Here is a 24038-nt window from a genome sequence, read left to right on the forward strand (position 1 = left end):
GTTCTATAGTTCCTCTGAGCATTGACATTCTCTGCTAGAGTAACAATGACAGATGTAAACTGCCAGTCACAAATGGCAGGCCGGCAGGCCAGCTTCTGTACTCCCAACCTAAAGGCACCGTTGTGGAGGACACTAGGATACGCCTTCATGTAGAAGACTTAGGCATAGACACCTTAAGAACGGAAGATATAAACAGGGTCCCTTCGGGGCTAGAAGACTCCAATGCAGACTGAGAACTGACATCTGTGGTTGCCCTGAGCTGGTGGAGAAGCTGGCAGGTGGAGAATGGATGTTTGCTTCTTGTTTTAGTTTATTTTTAATTGAGAAATGTTTTCATTAATTAACTTTGAATTGGCAAGTAAGAACACTGCTTTGTCTTTGGTCATACATCTTGGGTCCCACCTTTTGCCTCTCCTCTAACACAGATCATCTTCCTCTGCTTGGTTTAAATCAGATTGAACTTTTTCAGAAAGGGCCCTGCTTATAGATGGGTTCATGTGCTTGCATGAGCCAGGACCTCAGCATTGTCCGGCTTGTTCTACACTTCTGGATCCTCCTATCCCAAGTTCTGAGCTTGATGATTCTGAGACACGCGCACACACACACACACACACTCTCTCTCTCTCACACTCTCCCTCTCCCACACTCTCTCCCTCTCCCTCTCCCTCTCCCTCTCCCTCTCCCTCTCCCTCTCCCTCTCCCTCTCCCTCTCCCTCTCCCTCTCCCTCTCCCTCTCCCTCTCCCTCTCAGAAGAGGAACGCAGAACAGCTGAGAAAAACACTTGGTGTTTTCTGGGAGACTCGTGTGAAGTCTATCCCAAGATGGAAATGTGAGATTAGCTTAGCTATGAGTGGATGAAGACTTGGACAGCCCACCTGACTGTCCCAGCCTCAGCACTCAGGATTTTCCTTGTAGACATCGCCCATAACATTAGCAGAGGAAGGGAGAGCATCTGTCTGCATCTCCTGCCCTGATCTCTGCAAGTGCGGCCCTTGCTTTGTGTGGGGGAGGGAGTGCATGGTCCCCAGCCTGCTTGCAAGTCATCCCAGCCAGTTTCTTTTCTCACTGTACTTTGGATGAGAGTCAGGCCTTGGCTTTGGACCACTAGTCGTGTGGCAGTTTCAGAGTGACATCATCTCAGCCCCTGTATGAGGGAGCCCCTCATGCCATGCTGCTCAGCAGACACAAGGCCAGTCTGACTCTGGTCCAGGCTTCTCTTGGCTGCCACTGAGTGGTAAGTGGTGTGAGCATGTGCTGCTTGGTGCCCGCTGTCTGGTTTGTCCATGTGATCTCCAGCCTTCTGATTATGACAGTCCTAGAAGAACTTTGAGCCATCTTAACTCAGAAGAGCAGATCAGATGGCAAAAAGAAAGTGATGGACTGATCACAGCAAATTATGTTCTGAGTACTTGGTTCTTTGGGATTTAAAAGAATCATTTTTTTAAACAAGTTTTAGGGCCCATCTGAAACTTTTTCCATAAAGCCACCCTCCCTCCTAGTCAGAGGTAGATGATGGCACACCCGTCTCTATAAATACCAAGTGCACTATGGGATCTGGGCCTGTCTGCTGTGTCCCATCAGTGTGCAGTCAAGAGCATTGCCCTAACTGAGGCGCTGTGAGGGGCAGAGTTCCGCAGACTTCTGCTCCTCTGACTGTGGGTCCTTCCTACACTTCCTAGTCTGTGTCCACGCACAGTGTACACATGCTGCATGGGACTTGCTCACCAGGTGTAAGTCAGACTGAAGAGTGAGGAGCCTGAAGCCGTCACAGACTCGGGGGCAGTTCTGCCCTGCCATATCGGATCCTGTCACGTGGGAGTGTACCATGAGGCGAGATGTGTTCTGCCTGTGCGTTCAAAGTTTCCTCCAAGAAGAAGGTGCTTTCATAGGAAGGAGGGTTGGTTTCTTCCAAGACAGTAGCTCTTGGTAGCCCCAGGGAAACGGCAGGGAGGCAAAGGATACACCTTTGATAGTTTGCACCCTTATGATAGCACTGAAAGATTTTCCTCCCATCAGCTGCCTGTTTTGACTGTCTTTTTTTTTAAATTGGGGGACAGATTTTAGCCATTTGAAACAGTGTGAGAGAAAGCCTGTGACAGACAGTATGGAGTCTCGGAAGTTGCACCCCTGCTGCTTGCTCCTTCTCAGTCTCTGGCTGGGGCTCTGGCCCAGGACGGAGAGGTCTATGCAGGTCAGAGGAGTGGCTCATCTCTGTCTTCTGGCTTACTTGATTGTGCAGCAGAGAGAGCACCTGAGATAGCAAGTTCTTGTGTCTAATCCTAGCTGCAGGCCTAGCTGTGGCCAATGGGAAGCCATTCTGTAAAGTCAAAAGTAACAGGAAAGGTTTGTGAATTAGCATCAAGGGAAAAATAAGAACAGTTTAAAGATCTTACATGGTGGGTCCTTGGTGACAGGGTCTTACTCTCCACCCCAAACTGTACTCACTATGTTACCTAGGCTGGTATTGAGCTGTCAGCCTAGCTTCCTGAAAGCTTGGGTTACAGGAGTAATCCCCTCTATCCAGCTGGTTGGCAGTGTGTATTTGTTTATTTACTGTGTATTGGTGTTTTGCCTACAAATATGTCTAGTGCACCACTTGCATGCCTAGTGTCCCTGGATCCCTGGGACTTGTAATTACTGATGGTTGTAAGCTAACATGTGGATGTTGGGAGTCGAACCCTCAGCCTCTGGAAGAGGAGCACGTTCTCTTAGCCATCTCTCCAGCCAGGTTTTATTTTTGAGTCTGTGATTAGGCGCTCAGTGTGTGGGTCCAAGACACAGCTCTGCTTTGCCACCCTCAGCAGCCTTCCCTGTGACTTTTAGGGGACTTAGGCCAGTCTGAAATTTGTAGCTTTGATGCTGGGAAGAATTTCAGGACCAGCTAGAACAATGATGTAGAGCTGGAAGTTACACTAAAGACATTTTAATGTGATCTTAAGTCTGAGGGTTTGGAGAAAACGAAACACTTAAGGGAGAAAGACCATACCTAAGAGTGTGGCTTTGAGCCTCTGAGAAAATAAGGCATACCCAAGTTCGGCTGAGCTCTTTAAGGAGGTGCAGATGACTAATATTGGCTACACATACCAGTTAAGTCTCTGAGGTTGCTAAGGAACCTTTGGTGTCTTTTGTCTAGTATTTGATATGTGCGACTGCTCTAGTAATGCCTTGAATGGGATTATAATGGCGGGGTGAGATCTGGAGCCACTGGGTCTGCACAAGGTGCTTAGCTCGTGTTCTTTCCTCATCATGAGGCTTCTAGTGAGACTTCTAGCAAATGTCAGGTTTGCAGCTGGAAGGGGACTTGCCTCAGCAACTGTCCAAGGTGCTGGAGTTCCTGCTGCACTGCTGATGAGTAGTTTCAACTGGACCTAGAGTGAGGGCTCCTTCCCCTGCTCATGTCCCCCAGATTTCCCTACCTTTCCATTTTGCCCCGTTTTATGACCGCTTTTCTGTAAATGGAACAGAAGAGAGGGTTTTATAGGCAGAGGAGAGCTGCAGAGAGCAGAAACAAAAAAACAAAAATGAGTCAGAGTTCCTTGTGAGGCAGGAAATAGAAAAAGGATTGGTTAGCCTCAGGTCACCTCTGCTGTAAGGATTAAAGCAGGCTGGAACCTGATTGTTGGTGGCAGGCTGCAGCTGGCCTGCTGTGGGAAGTGATGTTTCCTCCTGCTGGTTCCTAGAAGGCTGGGTAAACAGCTCAGGTTCTGACTGTTGAGCAAGGCTCCATTTTTTGATGCTTAGCCTGGTTTGGGTAGCTACTTGGTTCAAAGCAGTGGCTCCCAGTAAAGCTGCCACAGAGGAGTCCTCTCAGCTGGTCTCTGTGCCATCCCCCTACATTTGGGCTTCAGCAGACTTTTTTTTAGTTTGCATTTGTTTTTCTTTAGAAGACAACACATCTCACAGAGCTTCCTCATCAAAGCATTTCTCTATCCCTTTCACCTCTGCCCTCTGACTCCAGAGTCATCCACAGCTGTGTTCCCTATGGTTCTTGATGGCCACCCATCTGAAGCTCAGCCAGTCATCTGAAGCTCTATATGCCCTAGAACACTTCTGCCTTCACACTTATGTGGTAGTTTGGCTGGGTATAAAATGCGGGTTCTGAGTTTTCTCCTGCTTAATCTGCTTATTTCTTTGAAAGTGGTGGTTCTGAAAGCTTCCTGTTTGGGTTTTTGTTGTTGTTGATGATGATGTTGATGATGATTTTGTTTGTTTGTTTGTTCATTTTGTCTTTGTATGATTTAGTTGTTGTTGAAACTGACCTTGCTATGCTGTCCAAGCTGGCTTTGAATTCTTGGCTTACAATCTCCCTGCCTCAACCTCCCAGATGGCAGTCAGGAGCTTCACTCTGTGTTCCTCACTTACAGGTGTCCTCCATTTGTAGAACAGGCATGCCTCTTATTTCATGCTAAGAAATAAACCCTCACCTGAGACAGGGCAACAACCAGCACACAGAGAGCAGGGAGCAGCTTTCAACTATTTGGTTATTTCGTTTTATCTAATATTTTCCATAGGCTTTCACTTTGTGTTTATTTTGTTTAATATTTTCTACAGGCTTTTGCTGTGTAACCCATACAGGCCTGGAGCTTGCAATGACCCTTCTGTCTGGGCTCCTAAGGCTCTGGTTTACAGGTGTGAGCCACTGTACCTGGCCAGTTGTAATGGGTTATTTGAGTCTTTGTTTTTTGTTATTTGTTTGTTTGTTTGTTTGTTTTAAGGCAGTGTTTCTGCATAGCCCTGGCTGTCCTGGAATTTGTTATGCAAAATGGGCTGGCCTGTAACTCACAGAGATCTGCCTGCCTCCGACTCCTAGGCCATTGTGCCTAGCGCTGAGGCGTTTCGTTTCTTCAGTGTCTGCCTAGTCCTTTGCCTTCATTGTCCGGAAACACCCTCACCCAGTGTAGAAGGAAAAAGGTGTGCCAGGTGAGGCAGCTATTATTTCTGGAGAACTGATACTGTTGGTGAAGGAACTTTGTGGGTTCAGTGCTGACTTAAGCATGCTTCTAGTGACCCATAGCCTCATTAGAGTTGCCCAATGGCCGTCCTTTAATTCCATGTCTATGAGAACTGTGCCTTTTCACTATTCTAAAAATGCTAATCTCACAGTCAGTAGGCAAATTCGTTTTTTATAACCGTAAAGTGTCTCTCACTTCCAGAGTCTGTTTCGGTATTTCCTCTGGCTTCTAACACTGTGCCATTCATTCTGGAAGAACCAATGCAAAGCACTGCAGAGGCCACTCACTTGGGATGGGTGGGCGGCGTGATGGGTAAGCTCGGTTGTGGGACTTGACCTCATTGGCTTTGTTCCTTGCTCCAGAGTCACTCTTGATCCTGGAATAGGGTTTGTGTGACTAAGGCAGCACCCCTCTGGAGCCCACTGAGAGCCCTGGGCTTTATGGGGCCTTGCTCTGCTTTCTTGGCGCAAGAGACACTGCATTCTCCAATTAATAGTTTCAGCCTCACGTTGCCACAGGGATCCTCAGAGTCACATCCTGCCTGTAGTTGGTGAGTCAGCCAGCGTGAGAGGAAGGTTTGGCTCCCTGCAGTCTAAGGTTATTTCTTGCAATTTCCTGGCAGCCTTCAGTGCTGATCTCTGATCTCCACCCCAGGGAGACTTCAGCTACAGGCCCCATATGTTGTTTGAATGTGTAGCCCAACAGGTTGTAGGCCTTCCAGTTTCTCGTCTGTTTGCTTTTTGGAATTACCAAGTGATCATTTTTAATATTTTTGTCTGGAGTTTATTATTGCTATTGGCAAGAGAATTAGTCCATTACAAATGATTCTGTCATTACTGGACTCCAGACATCCCAGTCAATAAATCCATTATGGATGAGAAGAAAAAATAATGAGGACTGTGGCTCACATTAAATTCACCCAAAATGTGTCTCCTGTTGGTCATGCTTAACCAGCAGGAGAGCTTGATTTGGGCAAAGACACCTTTGGAGCAGTGTGTGTCTGTGCTGACTCCAAGGATATGCCTTGAGGGTACCGAGCAGAGCTCTCTGAAGGCCAGCAGAAGGATATAGTTCAGAGCCTAGTCACCCATTTGACCACATTCAACCATTCCAGGTCCTTAGTGCTGTAAAGGGGCTGTCCCCACTGTCAGGGAAGTGTGACCCTCAGCTTCATTTGCTTTGCTCTGTGAACCACAGAACACTGGCTGTGGCAACTTACTCTATAGCTAACTTTCCCCTACTGCCTGAGCTGAGCTTTCTTTCTTGAGACAGAGAACATGGCTAGGCAGTTGGAGCCCCTTATCCATCTACATACTGTCTGTATAGTATCTTGGTGTCTTCCTGTTCCTGTGTCTTTTACTTTTCTGCCCCCTATCCCACCGCTGACTCTGTCCTCCAAGCCTACCCACTCATAACGGTTTTTATCCTTCTCTCTCAGTTGTGTCATGATGTTGTACTAAACACAGTGTCTCTATGGACATGCAGTTTAAAAGTGTCCTGGGGACCCCATTGTAAGGGGCAGCCATCTGAACTGGAGAACACACAAGCTCCAGACTGCCTTAGCTTAGCCCCAGGCTGAGAGAGACTGGTAGAGAGAGCACCATTAGTTTTACTGGCAACGTGGGCTGGCTAAGAGCTGCCACTCACCGTTGCCTGTATCGCAGATGTGTGGACCATCGACAGTGTCAGTTGTGGGCAAATCTCTGCAGAATGCCTTGGAAACTGTGAATGGAGTCATCCTAGGTTCGGAGCTGACTTGTGGAGGTGTCCTGCTGCAGCTTCTGACTTGTGAGAGGCGTCCTGCTGCAGCTTCTGACTTGTGAGAGGCGTCCTGCTGCAGCTTCTGACTTGTGAGAGGTGTCCTGCTGCAGCTTCTGACTTGTGAGAGGTGTCCTGCTGCAGCTTCTGACTTGTGAGAGGTGTCCTGCTGCAGCTTCTGACTTGTGAGAGGCGTCCTGCTGCAGCTTCTGACTTGTGAGAGGCGTCCTGCTGCAGCTTCTGACTTGTGAGAGGCGTCCTGCTGCAGCTTCTGACTTGTGAGAGGTGTCCTGCTGCAGCTTCTGACTTGTGAGAGGCGTCCTGCTGCAGCTTCTGACTTGTGAGAGGCGTCCTGCTGCAGCTTCTGACTTGTGAGAGGTGTCCTGCTGCAGCTTCTGACTTGTGAGAGGTGTCCTGCTGCAGCTTCTGACTTGTGAGAGGCGTCCTGCTGCAGCTTCTGACTTGTGAGAGGTGTCCTGCTGCAGCTTCTGACTTGTGAGAGGTGTCCTGCTGCAGCTTCTGACTTGTGAGAGGTGTCCTGCTGCAGCTTCTGACTTGTGAGAGGCGTCCTGCTGCAGCTTCTGACTTGTGAGAGGCGTCCTGCTGCAGCTTCTGACTTGTGAGAGGCGTCCTGCTGCAGCTTCTGACTTGTGAGAGGTGTCCTGCTGCAGCTTCTGACTTGTGAGAGGCGTCCTGCTGCAGCTTCTGACTTGTGAGAGGCGTCCTGCTGCAGCTTCTGACTTGTGAGAGGTGTCCTGCTGCAGCTTCTGACTTGTGAGAGGTGTCCTGCTGCAGCTTCTGACTTGTGAGAGGCGTCCTGCTGCAGCTTCTGACTTGTGAGAGGTGTCCTGCTGCAGCTTCTGACTTGTGAGAGGCGTCCTGCTGCAGCTTCTGACTTGTGAGAGGCGTCCTGCTGCAGCTTCTGACTTGTGAGAGGTGTCCTGCTGCAGCTTCTGACTTGTGAGAGGTGTCCTGCTGCAGCTTCTGACTTGTGAGAGGTGTCCTGCTGCAGCTTCTGACTTGTGAGAGGCGTCCTGCTGCAGCTTCTGACTTGTGAGAGGTGTCCTGCTGCAGCTTCTGAAAGAGGCTACTGCTCTTAATTTTAAACACAGACAGTTCAAGCATTTTATATTTCTCCCACTAAAAACCCCTAGCTACTTTTCCCTCAGTGCTTCCATTGATCCTGTTCTGCAGTGTGCCAATGGCTCTAACAGGAGGAAAAAAAGATGGCTTCCTGCCTTCTGTCAACACACACAAATTAGATAAAGCCCTGACATTTCTGTTCTGGCTTTTGAGGTTGGATCTGTCCACAGATGAGAAGTCTTTCATCTCTGGCTCCTTTGACTTGGGATGGTTAAAGCGGTATAATTGAATCTGTGTTTCTTCATCTTCTTGAAGTGGTATTTGTGTACCTTACAGGCAGGCATCCACTCCACAGCACTAGTCCTCCTTCCTCATTTTTTTTTTCATTATATTACTTACCTACATTTCAGTCGTTAACCCCACCCCACCCCCAGTTTTCCCTCCTACAGTTCCTCATCCCAGAGGAAGAGAGGCAGAGTGGGGAGCCCCTCTCACTACAGCAGTTCTTAACCGGAGTGTTGCTTTGAGGCTCAGCTCTGTGTTAATCTCAAGGACAAGGCTCCATTGACTTCTCGTAGTCCCTTCCTCCTCTTCCTGGCTCTGCGCTACTCCACAGTCATACAGCCTTGGCAGGGACAGTGAGGAGTGCTTCTTAACCCTGATGCTGCAGGACCAAGGAAGCAGTGACGTGTCTGTGGGCCCCTTCCCCACTCTTAGTTCCTGTTTTCAGCGCTGATGTTCTCATGTTTAGTGCTCTGCTCATGCCTCTCGTGGTCTCTCCTGTCTCTGCAGGTTTTGCATGCAGAAGTGCGTGAGTCTGGTGCCTGGAGTCACACTGGATTTGATAGAAAAGTAAGTAAGCTCTGGGCCGGTGCTCTCCTGGATCTGGATCTGCATCCTCAGACCCTCCCAGGCGTGGGTTCTCTCTTTCCTGGGGTCTGTCTCTTTGTTCTCTGATGGAGGCTCTGCTTGTGATGGTTACACAAGTGCTCGCTGTTAGAGGAATGGATGTGAGGCAGTGTTGGAAGAGAAATGGTAAGAAGCTCAGGTCCTTTGAATGTTTAAAATGCTGCAGACTACGCTGATGCTGACCGAGCACAGCTGCCTGCTGGGCCCATCTGAGACTCTGACCGAATCTCCTTCGACTTAGGCCCTCCATGTCTGTAGCCTTTTGCCTCCAGCCATGTTACTGCCTGGGTCAGACGCATTCTCGAAGCAGAGTCAGGGTGTAAGCAGCGTCAGAGCCCCAGTCCCTCTCGCTCCGAGCCTGCTGAGGTCACTGAGAAGTCTGTCCCTCTCCTGTTCTGAAATAGTATCTCCTGACTAAACTTGGCCTGCATTTGATTCCACACTGACTTGTGTCAGAAGTATGGAAAAACGCAGTGATGAGGGCGTGGGGTGAGACTCCATATCTCCCAGGTTACTTGCCAGATAATTGTTTTCCAGGTTGTGATACATGTGGTACATGCGAAATGTCCAAGACCTGAGTTTATTAAAGAAGTAAGAAAAGCGAACCTGCCCCATGCATCTCCCTAGAAAAGAGCCCTCCCTGTGTGTTAGGAACCAACTGAAAGCCTGTGCCAGGAGCAGTGCATTTTTTTGCTACATGCTCACAGTGCAGCCTGCAGGAAGAGTGCAGAGCTGCACATACATTTATGGCACCCACACCAGTGTAAGTGAAAAATACACACTATGACTTATTTTCCATTGTTGCAAACTCTGAATATAAATGCATAAAGAAGCATAAGGCCCTAGGATTGAGGGCAGGATTGGGGCACACTTAATGTCTATAAATGCCCTGAGTTTGATTCCCCAGCATTGCCTAATAAGTTTCAGCTATATAGCAAGGAGGGGCTTAAAACAGGCAAAGGAACAACAGCATCAAGAGATTATGACTTCTCTGTGTGCGTGTGCGTGTGTGTGTGTGTGTGTTTCTGAGTGTATACACATGACAGAAACTTGCTATATATTACAGAAATGTAGCATGTAAAATGCATCAATAGCTCAGTCTAAGAGTCATCAGAATGTAGTGAGGACATTATAGACCATTTGATGCTAGTGTTTCCTTTTGGACTTTGAATCACTGGCTAAGCTCCACGGTTCTTTCAGTCACAAACAGGGTGGATAGCATGGAAAAGTAGAGACTCATCAGTGGGTGGTGGCTGGGCACATGGAAGGCTCAGTAATTCCTCTCTTTGCCAAGCAGGGCTGTGTCTTATCCATGGTTCAGAAGCCACAGCATGATCCAAAGCAGGATGGGAGCTGGTGGACAGTGGAGCTGGGCAGGCGATGCTTCAGAACTAACTGTTGGGGAAACGACATCGTTTTTTAAAACAAAAAGAAAATTGAAACCTACAGAATATTCAGAGGATGTTACATGAGTATCAGAAGTGCTATCAGCAAGAAAAGAGAAGATCTCTCACACACCAGAGAGCTAAATTTAAGACTTGGCAACATGGGCTGGAGGAAGCACTGGAACTAAAGGGACAGAATTTTATAGGTCAAGATAAGAGACATAGAGAGAGGAGAGCAAGAAAGAAAAGAGGGAGGGCAATAAAAAGAGGAGGAAGCCAAGATGGAACAAAACCCCAAATAGCAAAGGGTCTCATAGCTGGGGAATAAGTCAGTAGAGTGCTGGATCTGCCCAGTATAATAGACACATAGCTTATCATTATAATAACTGAATTGTGTGGTTTTTATACAGACTTATTGGGGTTAAAAATTCCTACAAGACACACACACACCACAGGTAGTTGCAGAAACCAGTCTTCAAGAGTCACATTCTGAAAAAGACAGACCTATCGGATAGGAGAACAGATTCGTCAAGTCAGGACTGTGGTGAGTGACCTGAGGGACCAGTAAGAAGGAAATGTTCTACCTGCAGCCCCACAGATAGACAGCTTGTATGTTAAAGCCATAGAGCTCACACCAAAGTAAGTCATTTTGTTATGTAACGGGGGAAAAAATGAAGTTACCCTAAATGTGGAGGCAGGAAGCAAGCCCTAAGGGTGCTGGCCAGAATCACTGGGGATAGCAGAGGCAGCATGTGCTGTCAACAAGCCCTGGGAAACTGAGGGCCTAAGATGAGGAGTGGTTTCTTCTGCTTCATGGGCAAGTAGTTTTTCCTTCATTATTAGAACTAGCCAGTGAGGACTGACAAATTATAGTGGGCATCCTTCTGCCCTGGCAGAAAAGACCAGCACCGCATCAAGCATTGCTTTCCCTGATGGACCCCAGCCTCTGCTGCATGCCTTTCTTCCTTTCCTACCCTGTCCTACCACTACTGTCTTCCCAGCGGGCAAGACCAGCCCTTTGGTGCCTGGAGGTGAATTCACACAGTCCTCTTTGCTCCTTCTTCTGTGACAAGTGGTAATCCAGAGTTGGGCTAAAACACTAAGTGTGAATTTTTAAAGTTTATTTTAGGTGTGCTTCTTTCATGCATATGTGTGCACCACATGTGTGCCTAGTGCTAGTGCTGGCGGAGTCTAGAAAATGGTGTCATATCCCTTGGAACATAAGTCACAGGCAGTTCGGAGTTCCTATGTGGGTACGGGGAACAGAACCCAGGTCCTTTGTAAGAGCAGCAAGTGCTCTTAACCACTGAGCCATCTCTCCAGTGGTCAATTTTTATTTATTTGTTTTTTAAGTTAAAGAAAATTAATGTATTGTCATGAGGGTAGTCGGGTTTCAAAATCCACCTAGCAGAGAGGAGCTGTGGTGAGAGAACATGGGCATTTGTGGGTTCCCCCTTCCTCGGAGGTCATCAGTCAGCAGCCCAAAGGGTGAGGGGGTAGAGCAGGGTTCGGACAGCGTGTACAGTGGAGTAACTTCTGGATCAGCTTCAGTGAGACAGCTCAACTTTATTCGGGTAAACAAGGGCTATATAGATCTTGGGGAGTGGGTAGGGATTTCCACGGTGAGGACATTATTGGCTAGGGTGGAGGTGCTGGGAATGCTGCATTTACATGAAGAGGGTCTTCTTATCAGGAATGAGGAAGTTGAACCTGTAATCTGGCTATAGACTATGTGGTGACTTTCCTCAGAGATTAGGAAGGGATGATTGGTCATAACACAGTACCTAACTGTCATATGGCAGGAAGGGCTGAGGCGGACTTATGTGCAGTGCTTGCAGGAAGCTTTATGCAGGGTCATCCTCTAGATAAGATCAGGCAGAGAAGAGGAAGGTCCTCTAAGAAAAGGAGTCCTCCATTTTGCAGGCTGAGAGGGCTATCTGCACATTGTGACCTTGATAGCAGGGTCTTCAGCAGACATGCAATGCTGAGTCCACGCGCCTGGTGACTCCAGCTCCAGTTGGGAAGTTTAAAGCAGAGCTGGGAAGACGCATGGAAGACAGAGCGGACCCAGCACGCCAGTCTCCAGTGTACTTATGTTTAAGGTGTTGATGGGAATCTGAGCCGTGGAGAGCAGTCCATTTCAGTTGAAACAGGCACAGATCAACATTTGCTGTTCAAAAGACCCTGTTGCTGCTATTCTTTGTGGCTTGGCAAAGGTTTAAGTTGAATGTGAATGGGTGAATCTTATTTATGTCAAGACAAATTCCAAACTTGACAAACAGTCCTGGACGCCACCAGCCACAGCCACTAGATCAAGTTCTGAAGTGATATGTATTTTTTTCACCTTTGCAGTTTGCTAGAGGGATGTTGCCATTTAAAGAAAAAGTTATAGAATTTTCCCAATTGTCCCGTAAGAAGGTTTGGTTTCAGAGTAGGAAGCGAACAGCAGGTCCCTCTGATGATTGGTCCTGTCTGCCCTCTTTTCATCCACTCTGTTATTACCTGGATGTCTCCTCAAAATGTCCCCATTTTGGTGTCCATAAATCCCATGGCTTGCAGCCTGCTGGGATTGTTCCTGGAGGAGTCTGCGCTGCCTACCTGGTGTCTCCATATGCTGCATGTGGAGTGCCGTGGGGACACTGATCGGCAGCGTGAACCTCTGCCTCCGTGCAGTCGGCCTTGCCGGGAGGCTGGTGTCAAGATGTAGCTCAAGAGCACTTGTGCTGAGGTTGCAGATATGTGGGGCAGTTTACAGTAACCCAGCTCTGTTCTGTGTCGTCACTGCCCACCATAGCCAGCGGTGTCTCTGCAGTGCCTGTGCTTTTGTGGCAGTGTACCTCTGCAACGTCCACTCCACCCTCCCTGGTCCGCAGCCAGCGGACCACTTCATGCCAGTGATGTGCATTTGTATTCTGCCAAGTTTTTACAGAACAGAAGCTTTGACCCAGCTTTCCACCACCACAGCCTTAGCTACCCTCACTACCATGATGAGAGGCTTCAAAGCAGAGCTGTCTCTTCCCCAGCAGGGTGTGGACAGAACCAGTTTTGTTTTTGTTAACTCATGTACAGGCTCACATCTGTGTTAGGCCATGTGGGGTTTCTGACATACAGTATCACAGCACTTGCCCAGCTGGCACAGACAAAGCCCTGGGCTCTTTACTACAACACATGCACACACAGTGCCAACGGAGCAGGAGAGAGAAATAGGAGAGGGGTTTTTTTTAGCTTACCATTCTGCACCTCCAAGGTCATGGAGCACTCTCTAATGAGGTCCCTGGAAGAGTCCCAAGGCTGTGCATATAGCATGTTAAGACAGGGGACAAGTGTGTGTATGGTGATTATGTCCCCTTTAAAGTCCCTGGAAGTCAACTGTAGGGTTCCACACACTGACCTCATTGACTCCTAGTCCCCTCCAGCTGTCCCTTGGCCTGTGCACCACATTGGACTTCGCAGTGTGGGCTAATGTCAACCTTTGAAACTTTGGGGACACACTCAAAGCATATCCAAACCATAGACCATCATGTCTTTAGGATTTGGAAGACTAGAGGAAATGTAGCACAGAGTGGAGGGACATCACAGCCCTGAGGCCTCAGACATGTTGTGACTGAATTGCTCTCCTGCCCCTGAAGATGCAGTGCTCAGAGTTGAGAGTCTCCATGCAATTGTTTTGGATCCCCATGTGCAGTCGCCCTTGCTTCATGCATCTGTGCACAGCTGTGCAGGCAAAGCATTAGGACTTGGCTGAGGATGAGTCTCTCCAGCACCCCAATTGCATACTAGTCACAAGCATGCCCCTGCGACATTCCCTGGCACGGGAGCCTACGGATACTTTTCTGGAAGTAGGACCCGGGAGCCAAGTTCTTTTATCCCAATGCTGATGCTCTGCTGTGCTTGGAGTGTTCGCTAGACTGTCAGTCCACATCCCTTGCCAAGCACACAGGAAGGACAGGCTTCTACATTTCATTATACTATGCCAGCTGAGCCAAGTCACACCCAGAGCCCCAGAACTCTTAAAAAGCCTTGTAATAGTCTTATCTCTTTAAGAATTTCGCTGCAGTGGTGTGGTCATAGAATAGTTGCTTGTTGCTCTGCTGCATGGTCAGCACTTAAACTGCTTCAGGTGTGATTGGGTGTCTAGGACTGCCTGTCTCCTTGGAGCCCTCATGCCCTGGGTCTGAGCAGTAGATTAGTCTGTGCAGTATACCCAAGGATACATATTTACCCCAGCTGCCTTCCTGGCTGTGCTCAAAACCCCAAGGAGCAAAAGCCCTGCCTCTCCATCCAGGAAGCATGAGTGTTCTCTTAAAAAATGTATCAAAGCTGATGGTTCAAGAACCATGGAATATTTCAAAATATATAAATTTTTGAATAGGTGAGAGATTTTTAATAAAAACATTTGCACAATATTGACAAAAGCTGTCAGGGGAGTTGCTGGGTGAGGTTTGTGTAATTGGCTGGGTGACATACATGGTCACATGACCCTGCTCACTGTGGTTAGTACACTTTCCCAGAGAGGTGGCACTCTTGAGTTCTCCAGATCTCATTTGCATTACAGTTGACAGGGGATCCATCATCATTTTGACTCCAGGGCCTGCATGAATTCCTGGGTGACTATGGTGCGGACTCTACCCCTGTGTCTTCTCCAGGTACAATGTGGCCTTCACGTAGAGATCATGAAAACCTTCCCGTGCATTCCTGACTGTGCTGGCCTTGGATCCAGATTGATTGGGAGGACGGCCTGTCTCATTACGGTTATCAGAGCGAACGGCAACGGGCTGTTTGTTCAGTCCTTTGGTTTCAGTCCATTTGCTCTGTAGCTGCTCATTATTCTGAGCAGAATCCTGAGCTCTGCACATTAGTGAGAGAGAGGCTGAGGAGGGAAGCCCTAAGCGTCAGCACCCCGAGGCCTGACTGAGCCCTGGGATAAGTGGGAACAGGGAACCTTGTAGCAGCACATCATCACAACATTAGCCTGGCCTTGGTTAATCTGCTATTGATTTTTCTGGCTTTCTAAGGATTCTGAAAATTCATTTGCATACATCTCACCACATGGGGTGTCCTTTCTGTTAAAAACACCTGTGTCACACTAGGGGCATGACTGGTTCTGGTCCACCTGGCCACTGTGGCAAGTTGCTCTGCACAGATGGGCTGAGAATAGGCCTCTGGATGCATGCTTTTCCTTATCCCAGAGGGGAATGGCCGTCTCCCCGGGGCGCCTCTCCCTGGAGCCCACCGTAGGCAGATGCATAAGGTCTGCACATGTGTCCTCTGCCCATGTGCCCTGCATACCACTCAGACTTTCTCACCAACCATCTGTGTTGTGCCCAGGGCTCCAGGGCCTGAATGTTTCTAGATGAGAGCCTTGGCTGTCATGGCGGCATCTCGCTGAGCCTTGAACTGTGGCCCCTGAGAACTGTAGCAACAACTGCACATAAAAGTCCCGGAGGCTCCACAGGCTACTTCTGTGCTCTTAGAAAACTAGCTTCTTCTTTCAGTTTTGATGTTGGGGGTGGAAGCCAGGACCGCAAGTATACAAACAGGAGTGATGGCAATAACCTTCTAGAGCTCACCTGTGGCCACCTGGGTTTTTCTCCACCTTCATAACAATTGGATGTGACAACACCTCTTCCGCTCTGTCAGAAATCCACCTGAAGTTGTGTTGTTTCTGTTTTTGCCATCACTGGGGAAGGCATTGAGTTCCACACTGCAGACCTGCCAGGTGGAGATGGTGGAGACCTGGGGTCCATTTCCAGAGGTTGCCTGTCTTAGTCAGGGTTTCTATTCCTGCACAAAACATTATAACTAAGAAACAAGTTGGAGAGGAAAGGGTTTGTTCATCTTATACTTCAACATTGCTGATCATCACTAAAGGAAGTCAGGACAGGAACTCACACAGGGCAGGAACTTGGAGGCAGGAGATGATACAGAGGCCATGGATGTGTGCTGCTTACTGGCTTGCTTCCCCTGGCTTGCTCGGCCTGCTCTCTTATTGAACCCAGGGCTACCAGTCCAGGGATGGCACCATCCACAAGGGGCCGTTCCCCCTTAATCACTAATTGAGAAAATGCCTTACAGCTGGATCTCATGGAGGCATTTCCTCAAGGGAGGCTCCTTTCTCTGTGATAACTCCAGCTTGTGTCAACTTGATACACAAAACCAGCCAGTACATTGCCTTATTACTGTGCTCCAAACATTGTTCCTCAGGATCCCAGGGTGGCTGCACTGTAGCCTTAGCAGTTACCTGCAGATTCCACAAGGCCCATAAGAGTGTTCCACCAACTTTAGTGGCCTTAAAGCTAAGGCATGTTTTCAGCTAAGCTGCCGTGTCTGGAAGGAAGGAAGAGTGAACCTGTTTGAGCCCCCTCCACTGCTTCTAATTATCTGTGTTCACCTATTGCCTGATGAATAAGCCTGATGGTGCTGCAGCGCATATTTATATTCCGAATCCTTTGAGAGAATGGCAATAAGATCCATGCTTGCAAATTAAGGGACATTTTTCAGCCCTGAAACAAAGTAATGAAACGCTTAAACAGTGCTAGAAATATTAGGGTTCTCAGAAAGCTCCAGGGATCCCACGGATGCTGAACCTGATCCGGGAGGCTGTTAGTTAGTATTCTGATCACTAGAGGCACAGAGTGTACAAAAATTATTCATGATTAACATCGATTGTGTAAACACATCCTAAAGAGCAGCGGCTGTGTCTGGAGCAGCCAGCTGCCGTTGTGCCCCTCCTGCTGCTTCAAAGGCTTCAGGGCCACTTACCCTTCAGGTGCCCACTGCCTCGAGCTGGGCAGCCTCCAGGTGTCCACTGCCCCAAGCTGGGCAGCCTCCAGGTGCCCACTGCCCCGAGGTGGGCTTGGTTCTGGGTTTGAAACTGCTTGGTTTTTTTAATAGCCTTTCAAGATAACATTTGCAGATGTGTCCAAATAAGGGCTTTCTGTATATCTCCTTTCTAAAGGGACCTGTGAAGGTAAGTATTGTCATCTACCTTTGAAGAGCTAGGGAAATGAAAATGCAGGGTGGGTGAGTCATCTGAGTGGGTCACTAGAACAGGCAGCACACTGCAGTGAGATCTCATCTGAGTCATGCTGTGCCTTTCCCTCGGATACCCTCACTCAGGAAGGTATTAGGCCTTCTCTGTCACAGGCATAGGGACCATGGTTGTAAATCACTTTGCTGTCCAGATAGAGAAACAATGTAGACTAGTTTTTATATTAATCATTAAAAAATAAAGGCTTGGTTTTTAAAGTATGCTTCTTTCCAGTTCAACTGTAATAGCTGTTTGTGGTTTAAAAAAAAAAAGTATGCACAGATCAGCAATCCCTCCCTCCAAGAAATCAACAGTTGATCAACATGCTCAGGCCATCATCTTACTCTGGTGATGACTCACTGATAGCAGTGTAGGGTGGACTAAATGGAACAGATGCCCAGGGCCTGAGCAGTGCAGAAGAAGCCAGGAGCTAGAGGGAGTGTTGGGACACAAAAATACGGAAGGCCGGATCTCTGCTTGCCACCTAGAGGCTTTCCCCACCCAGTTTCCTGTGTCTTCACCTCACCTCCAAGTGGGTCATTCCTGCCCAGGCAACCTTACACAAGTCCTGTAAAGGCAGAGGACAGGTGAAAGGTGCCAGTCTCCCCAGTGCTTGACACACCACTCCTGCAAGGAGTGCCATCCATGTTTTGTTCTCATGCACACTGCAGAGACTCGGCACTGAGTGATGTCACAGCTGAGGACTGGAAAAAGGATGGGGGGTGGGGGTGGGGGGACCTGCACACAGCAGGAATTGCTTCCATTTCCTTCACAGTGGCATCAAAACAAAGGTCTGCAGGCCCCAGCATGGTGCATATCAGCCTCTCTCAATGGCACAGGCTTCATTTCTACCCAGCTCAGGGGTTTGGTCCTAAGGAACCAAGTGTGTTGTGAGAGGCAGAATGCAGTGCCTCCTCAACGAATACAGCTGCCTGGCAGAGCACAGTAGGACACAGTGAAGCAGAGTGTGTGCCTCACCCAGAACCCTTGGCCAGCCTTCCTGGTGACAGCTTCTATTTAATAAGAGTTAGCTCCGGAGCATAGCTGTTTCCTGTCACTGCAGTCACCTTGCTGGGAAAACTAGTCCCTTCTCAACTCTTGCCTGGACCTGTTACATACACTATATATACACTATATATACACTACACATCACTATTGTCTGTATGTGGTGCTGTTACCCTCCAGAGCTAGCATTCATTAACATTAACCACACACTCATACCTTCTGATGACCCTCGTTCTTTCCTGAACCTCAGAGCTCCCATCTGAGCTCTTTTTTTTTTTTTTTAGCCTTTCCTGCGGATCTGGGGTGAAAACAGGTCTCCTGTTTGAAATGCCATGGTTGCCCTGTTTTTGTTTTCATGGTGTTAGAGCAGCATTATCAGGAGACAGTAAACCTCAAGTTAACTGATTTGATAAGGTTCAGCGGGTATATGGTCTCCTGGAACCACCGCTCCCCACCCCCACAGGGCAGGGCTGCAGTGTTCTTACTTCACCCACCCCACTAACCCTCCAGACCCCCAAGCCCAGGCCATTTTGGATCTGCCTTTCCATATACTAGAGTTGCTTTTTCAGAATTTCATGGACGTAGAGCTCTTGTGTGTGCGGGTTTGATCAACGTAGCCTTTCAGCTTCACCCAGGCTTGGCTTGGCGCATTGATGCTTTGTTCTTTTACTGCAAGTCACATCCTATTCTTTGTTGATTTGCTTCACCTGCTGTGAAGCACTGCTTGTTTCACTACAGCCAGTCACATGGAGAAATGGGGTTTGTTTCACCTGGGTATACCTGGGGGGTGGGGGGCTGGCTGGGCGTGTGGTAGGTGTGCATTTAATTCCTACCTGTTCTTTATCATGGTGGACTATCCTTGCAGGCGTGTGAATGTGCTACGGCCCTCAGTCTGTGTTCACTTTCAGTGTCCTGCAATTTTAGGGTCAGCAGTTCCAGAGGACATTTGAGCTTAAATCCACTGTATGCCAGGACGTCCTTGTGTCTCACTGCTGTTAATTTATGTTCTTTCCTAAAAATGGGGTGTGTTCGGTACCATGCCAGTCCTTAAATTGTGTTTGTCTTCGGGGGTGCTGTATCTTGGACGTTAGCAGTCAGAGCTATGTCTGTACCTTGTGCTTTTGTCTGACATAGCTTTTTCTTCTGTTGTGATTCTGGGTCCCACACAAAACATCTACCCAACTCTCCCAGGACTGTTGACTTTTTTTTTTCCTAAAAGTTGTGCAGTTTTAATTTTTGTTCAGTTTTATGCCCCATCTTAGGTTATTTTTTGTATATTCTATGCAACACTGCTTAAAGTTCTCTCTCGTCCTGTCATCATCTCAGCTGTAGAATGGACAGAAAGTCATATTTGCTCCCTGGTCACATGACACCTTGGATAGGAGGTTTATGGAGGTAAAACTCCTCTCTTCTCTACTGATCTGTGTTTCTGCCCTTCTGCCTGTACCACTATGTGGACCAAGATAACTGAATTATAAGGCTTGTTTGTTGAAGCTTCAAGTATTTCATAAAATTTTAGCATTTAATTTATTTATTATTATATTTAAATACACTGTAGCTGTCTTCAGACACACCAGAAGAGGGCATCAGGTCTTATTACAGATGGTGTGAGCCACCATGTGGTTGCTGGGATTTGAACTCAGAACCTCTGGAAGGGCAGTCAGTGCTCTTAACCACTGAACCATCTCTCCAGCCCTCATGTCAGGGTTTTTAATTGTATGTTCGCATATAGAAATGTGATGCATTTTGTAGAGTGGCCTTGTTTCCTCTGAACTCACTAAACTTACTTCCGGATTCTGGTCGTTGTATTGCAAATTCCTTAGATCTGTGTTTATAATTATGCCCTCTGCAAATGCATACGGTTTTCCAATGTTTGCATCTCTTGTTTCTTTTTCTTACTCTATTGAACTAACACCTCTGGTACAGTGTTAAATGTAAACCATGAAGCTGGGCAGTCAGCCTCTGCCGTCGCGGATCAGTGGAGGGAAAGACATCCTGTGTTTTGTTGTTAGGCATAGCGTGACCTGTGAGTGTTTCATGGCTAGCCAACACCAGGTAGGGAGTTCCCTCGTTTTCACTGATTGGTGCTGAAACTTGTTGTATAACTCTCCCTGCATCTGACCAAGGAAAGCCATGGCTGCTAAGGTTTGAACATCTTCCTTTCTTCTGTTAATGCGCTATGTTGCTGTTAAACATTAAAACAAAACTTGGTTCCTCTGACTGACTTAGCATCAGCTCACGTTGCCCTTATACAGGTTGCGGTGCTCCACTGAGGTCTTTGAAGATCTGCACACCCACTCTTCACTGACCTCAGCCAGGACTGCCCTTCCAAGTGACTTCATGCCTGCTACTCAGTGCCTTGGAGGCCTTGGCTACTGTCTGCCACCACCATGCTTGTCGGTCTGTCTTTCTGTCAGTTTGTAGTTTGGGGGAGGAGGAGGCAGCTCTGACCTGTGCTGACTGTGTGGCCTTTCTCCCCCTGCATATTTTCCTTTCAGTGTTTTTAAGGTTTCTCTCACCAGCTTTGACAGTTTTACCTTAGTATGTGCATGGGCATTTTTTTTTTTTTAAGGTATTCTGCTCTGTGTCTCTGTCATCTCCTGGTCTGGATGCTGTGGGCTGAATTATGTGCCTTAAGAGTTCTTAGTTGAAGCCCTAGTATTTGGAGATGGGGCCCTAGAAGATAAGTAGGTTTTAAATGAATTCTTGGGAGTGAGACCTTGGTGAAGAGGCAGACGGTAGGACGGTCTTTGTGGCTGCTGTGTCCTTGTCTGTCTATGTGTGTCTGTGTCACTACTGAAAGCTGACTGCCACGCACATCCTCTCAGCACATGCATAGCCCTTCTATGGACTCTCCAAGAAGACCGATGTGAGTCATTCGATAGCACCAACCCTTAGGAACATGGGAAGCCATAAGCCCTGAGACCTGTGCATTGTTCATTGCCTGACTCCACGTGGCACTGTGGTACCAGCTCCTCAGTGTCGGTGTGTTTGGTAGGGAGGGGGCGGTGCTGCTACAGCACTGGGAAACCACACTCCTGAGACTGTCCGTGGGTCACGGTGTAGGCCACAGATTCATGATCACTTGACGTCTGTGAGTGTTTAGAGTGTGTACACTTTGAGGAGTTCAGGCGGCATAGGGTATTAATAGGTTGTGGAAGAAATATCAAGGCATGTGGTTTGTGGTCTAATTTAGCTAATGAAAAATATTTTTACAAGTCTCATAAACACTCATTGTCCAGCAAATTAGCTTCAGGCATCAGCACTCTGCCCTACAACCCTGAGTCATTAGAGGGAAGTGTCTGTGCAACCATACGCTCGTGCTTCAGTGCAGCCTCTTACTGGGGCTCTGGATGCATCTGGACGTGTGCACATGTGGACTGATTGAGTAGCTCCTGCCTTACTGAAGAGCCAGCCATGATGCACTGACCCTGGTTTTCAAAGGAAATTGATGGGTTCACCTCCCATGCTCCTTGTCTCAAAGCATTTCCAAATAAGGAATCATTTGCAGTGAGTCCACAGCGCTCTCCACAGTCACCTCATTGTGGTCATTTGAGAAGTGGCGATCCACCACACCCTGACTGACTTAGTCCGTTTACACAGGTGCACAATGTGTAGCTTTTAAAGGCCTTCCCTTTTTAGAAACTGCCTCTCTTTTATGGAAAAAAAAATGGATTTTTTTCCTTTGTTATGTAAGGACTGTGTTTTTAGCAGTATATCACTAAACACAGATAAGCAAAAAGGATTTTTAAAAACACCTGTAATTTCTGCCCTGCCAAGATACTCAGTTAGGACTGGTGGATCCTTCAAACTGTTTTCTATATCTGTGGGCATTTATGACAAGCATGCAGCCTGCCCTTCCACGGGGTCTCAGTGCGTTACACATCGTTTGCTGCTGTGCACACTGAGCCAGCCAAGGGATGTGCGCCAGGGTTCATAGTGGATTTTAGATAGTAGGACTTATATCATGTTATGACTGTCTTCTTATGTCCTTACTTTGTGGGAAAAGCATGTCTCTGATATGACAGTGCCATTTTCCTGGAAGCTGGAGGTTTGTTTTGTGCACACAGAGCATTGTGATCCCTCAGTAGTGATTCTAGCATTGACCAACCAAGCACACATGGGCACATGAGCATAGTGCATTGTGCCAAGCCTGAGGCCAGCCAAGACACTGTTGTTACAGCACAGAGAATGTACTGAAATGTGAAAGTGCATGTGGGTAAGGGAATAATTTGGGGAAGACTAACCTTTGAGTTAGCACCCATACTGCTTGGTTGTCCTGCGGTCTTTTTCTGTTGCTATGATAAAGCAACCAAGGGGAGAAAAGATTTAGTTTAGCTCACAGCTCCAGTTTAGAATTCATCATGGCAGGAAAGTCAGGACACCGCAGGAACTGGAAACACCCAGGACCCAAATTCAGGGAATGGTGCCACCCACTTTTAGGATAAGACAGTCACCTTTCAACCTCATTCACGGGCCAACCAGATCTGGGCAGTTAATTCCTCAGTACAACTCCGGTGAATCTGTGTATGGCAAGTTGACAGCTACAGCTAATTATCACAGGTGGACACACAGGCAAGCTAGAATCTTTTTCTGTCTTGCCTAGTCACTGCAGCACTCTTGGGATGGCCAGGTTCCCTTTCTTCCACCTTGCTCACTTCAAGAGCTGAGAAAGACCCTGAGGACACAGCTGAAGAATAGCGTTTAAACTGACTCCTTTCCTGTCCCCGTGCACAGCTGCCAGCTGCCATAAAGAGTTAGGATTCTATCCACTGGGCGATGGGGAGTCTTAGCAATGAGTGGGAGTTGCCGCTGTTTTCAAGTAGAAGTTCTGTGACTCAGGTTTGTGGGCTGCTGAGATTATGCAGTGTGCTCAGCACTCTGCCAAAAACTATAAGAAGATTGATACATATCGAGGAACGAAAGCCATTGCCCATAGGAATTTATTATCTAGTTACAGAGGAGATTAGCATAGAGGAGCAATGGTGAATAAGTAATAAAAAGAACACAAGCAAGGGCTTCGAGGAATGCCTGAGCTCCTCAGAGGTGAATGTTGTTAAAGATTTGAAGGTTATGCAGGAGCTTCACTAAGCTGTCAGGCCCAGGGCATCTTGAGCTACACAGAATAGATGGAGATCCTGCTACACTGAGTGGGACCTGGCCCCAGGGGAGCCAGAGTCTCTGACCCACGAAGGAGCGTGGGCAGCATAAGCAGACAGACAGAGGCCAGCTCTGACGTCTCCAGCACTGTGATGTGACTCTGGGCCAGCCAGGAGAAGAATGGATGGAGAGTGGTAACAGGTCAAACACACTCAGCCCTCAGCTTGCTCGGTTAGTAATGGTTTCGAGGCCCAGAAGGGAATCTTCTGTTTTCAGAAGTCTTTATTCTGTGCCTCAGAGGCCTGGATGTTCCCCCCTGTGTCGTGTGCCCAGGTCTAGCTGGGACATGCTCAGCCTGCTCTTCTCCTGCTCATCTTGCTACAGATGCCTAGCAGTCCTTAGAGATTCTAAGTGGAGACACTCAAGTCTGAGCAGTGGGGAAACTTGCTTTGCTGTTGGCTGCCCTGTGGTTTTCTAGCTGTGAAGGAGAGAGCAAGCACAGGAGGAGCTCTGGTTCATGTGGGTCAACAAGACTTGGGCATCATCAGCTTGCTGTAAGCCTACCTCCTGCAGCCCTGGTCCAGTTATTCCTAGTCCTCAGTACCTTGTGAGGCAGATGGTAGGCCAAATGTGTCCAGTTGTTCTCCACTTTCCCCCAAGGCCTCCAGCCCCACTTTGTGAGAATGAAGAGAATACCTTCCTGGGAGGTGGCCCGTGTGCAGTGGCACACATGGCCGTAGTCTCCAGTCAGTAGTCAGCCTGTCACAACTGGTCTGAGTGTCAGTACCCAGCTGAACAATAGGTTTTTGTACAGGC

The 24038-nt window shown here is 48.0% G+C and overlaps 1 protein-coding gene across 5 annotated transcripts in view; it reads left to right on the forward strand.

The window, feature by feature from the left end:
• Rptor (regulatory associated protein of MTOR, complex 1) overlaps window positions 1–24038 on the forward strand; it is a 296687-nt gene that overhangs the window by 169053 nt on the left and 103596 nt on the right. For 4 of the 5 annotated variants that reach the window (NM_028898.3, NM_001306081.1, XM_006534363.3 and 1 more), the window contains exon 7: window positions 8586–8645. The exons of the other annotated variant lie outside the window; for it this stretch is intronic. In NM_028898.3, coding sequence (NP_083174.2) covers window positions 8586–8645 — 60 coding nt within the window. The remainder of the gene's footprint in view (window positions 1–8585; window positions 8646–24038) is intronic. 5 annotated transcript variants of the gene reach the window in all.

This window comes from Mus musculus, chromosome 11 (genome assembly GCF_000001635.26).
Source record: "Mus musculus strain C57BL/6J chromosome 11, GRCm38.p6 C57BL/6J".
Classification (NCBI taxonomy): domain Eukaryota; kingdom Metazoa; phylum Chordata; class Mammalia; order Rodentia; family Muridae; genus Mus; species Mus musculus.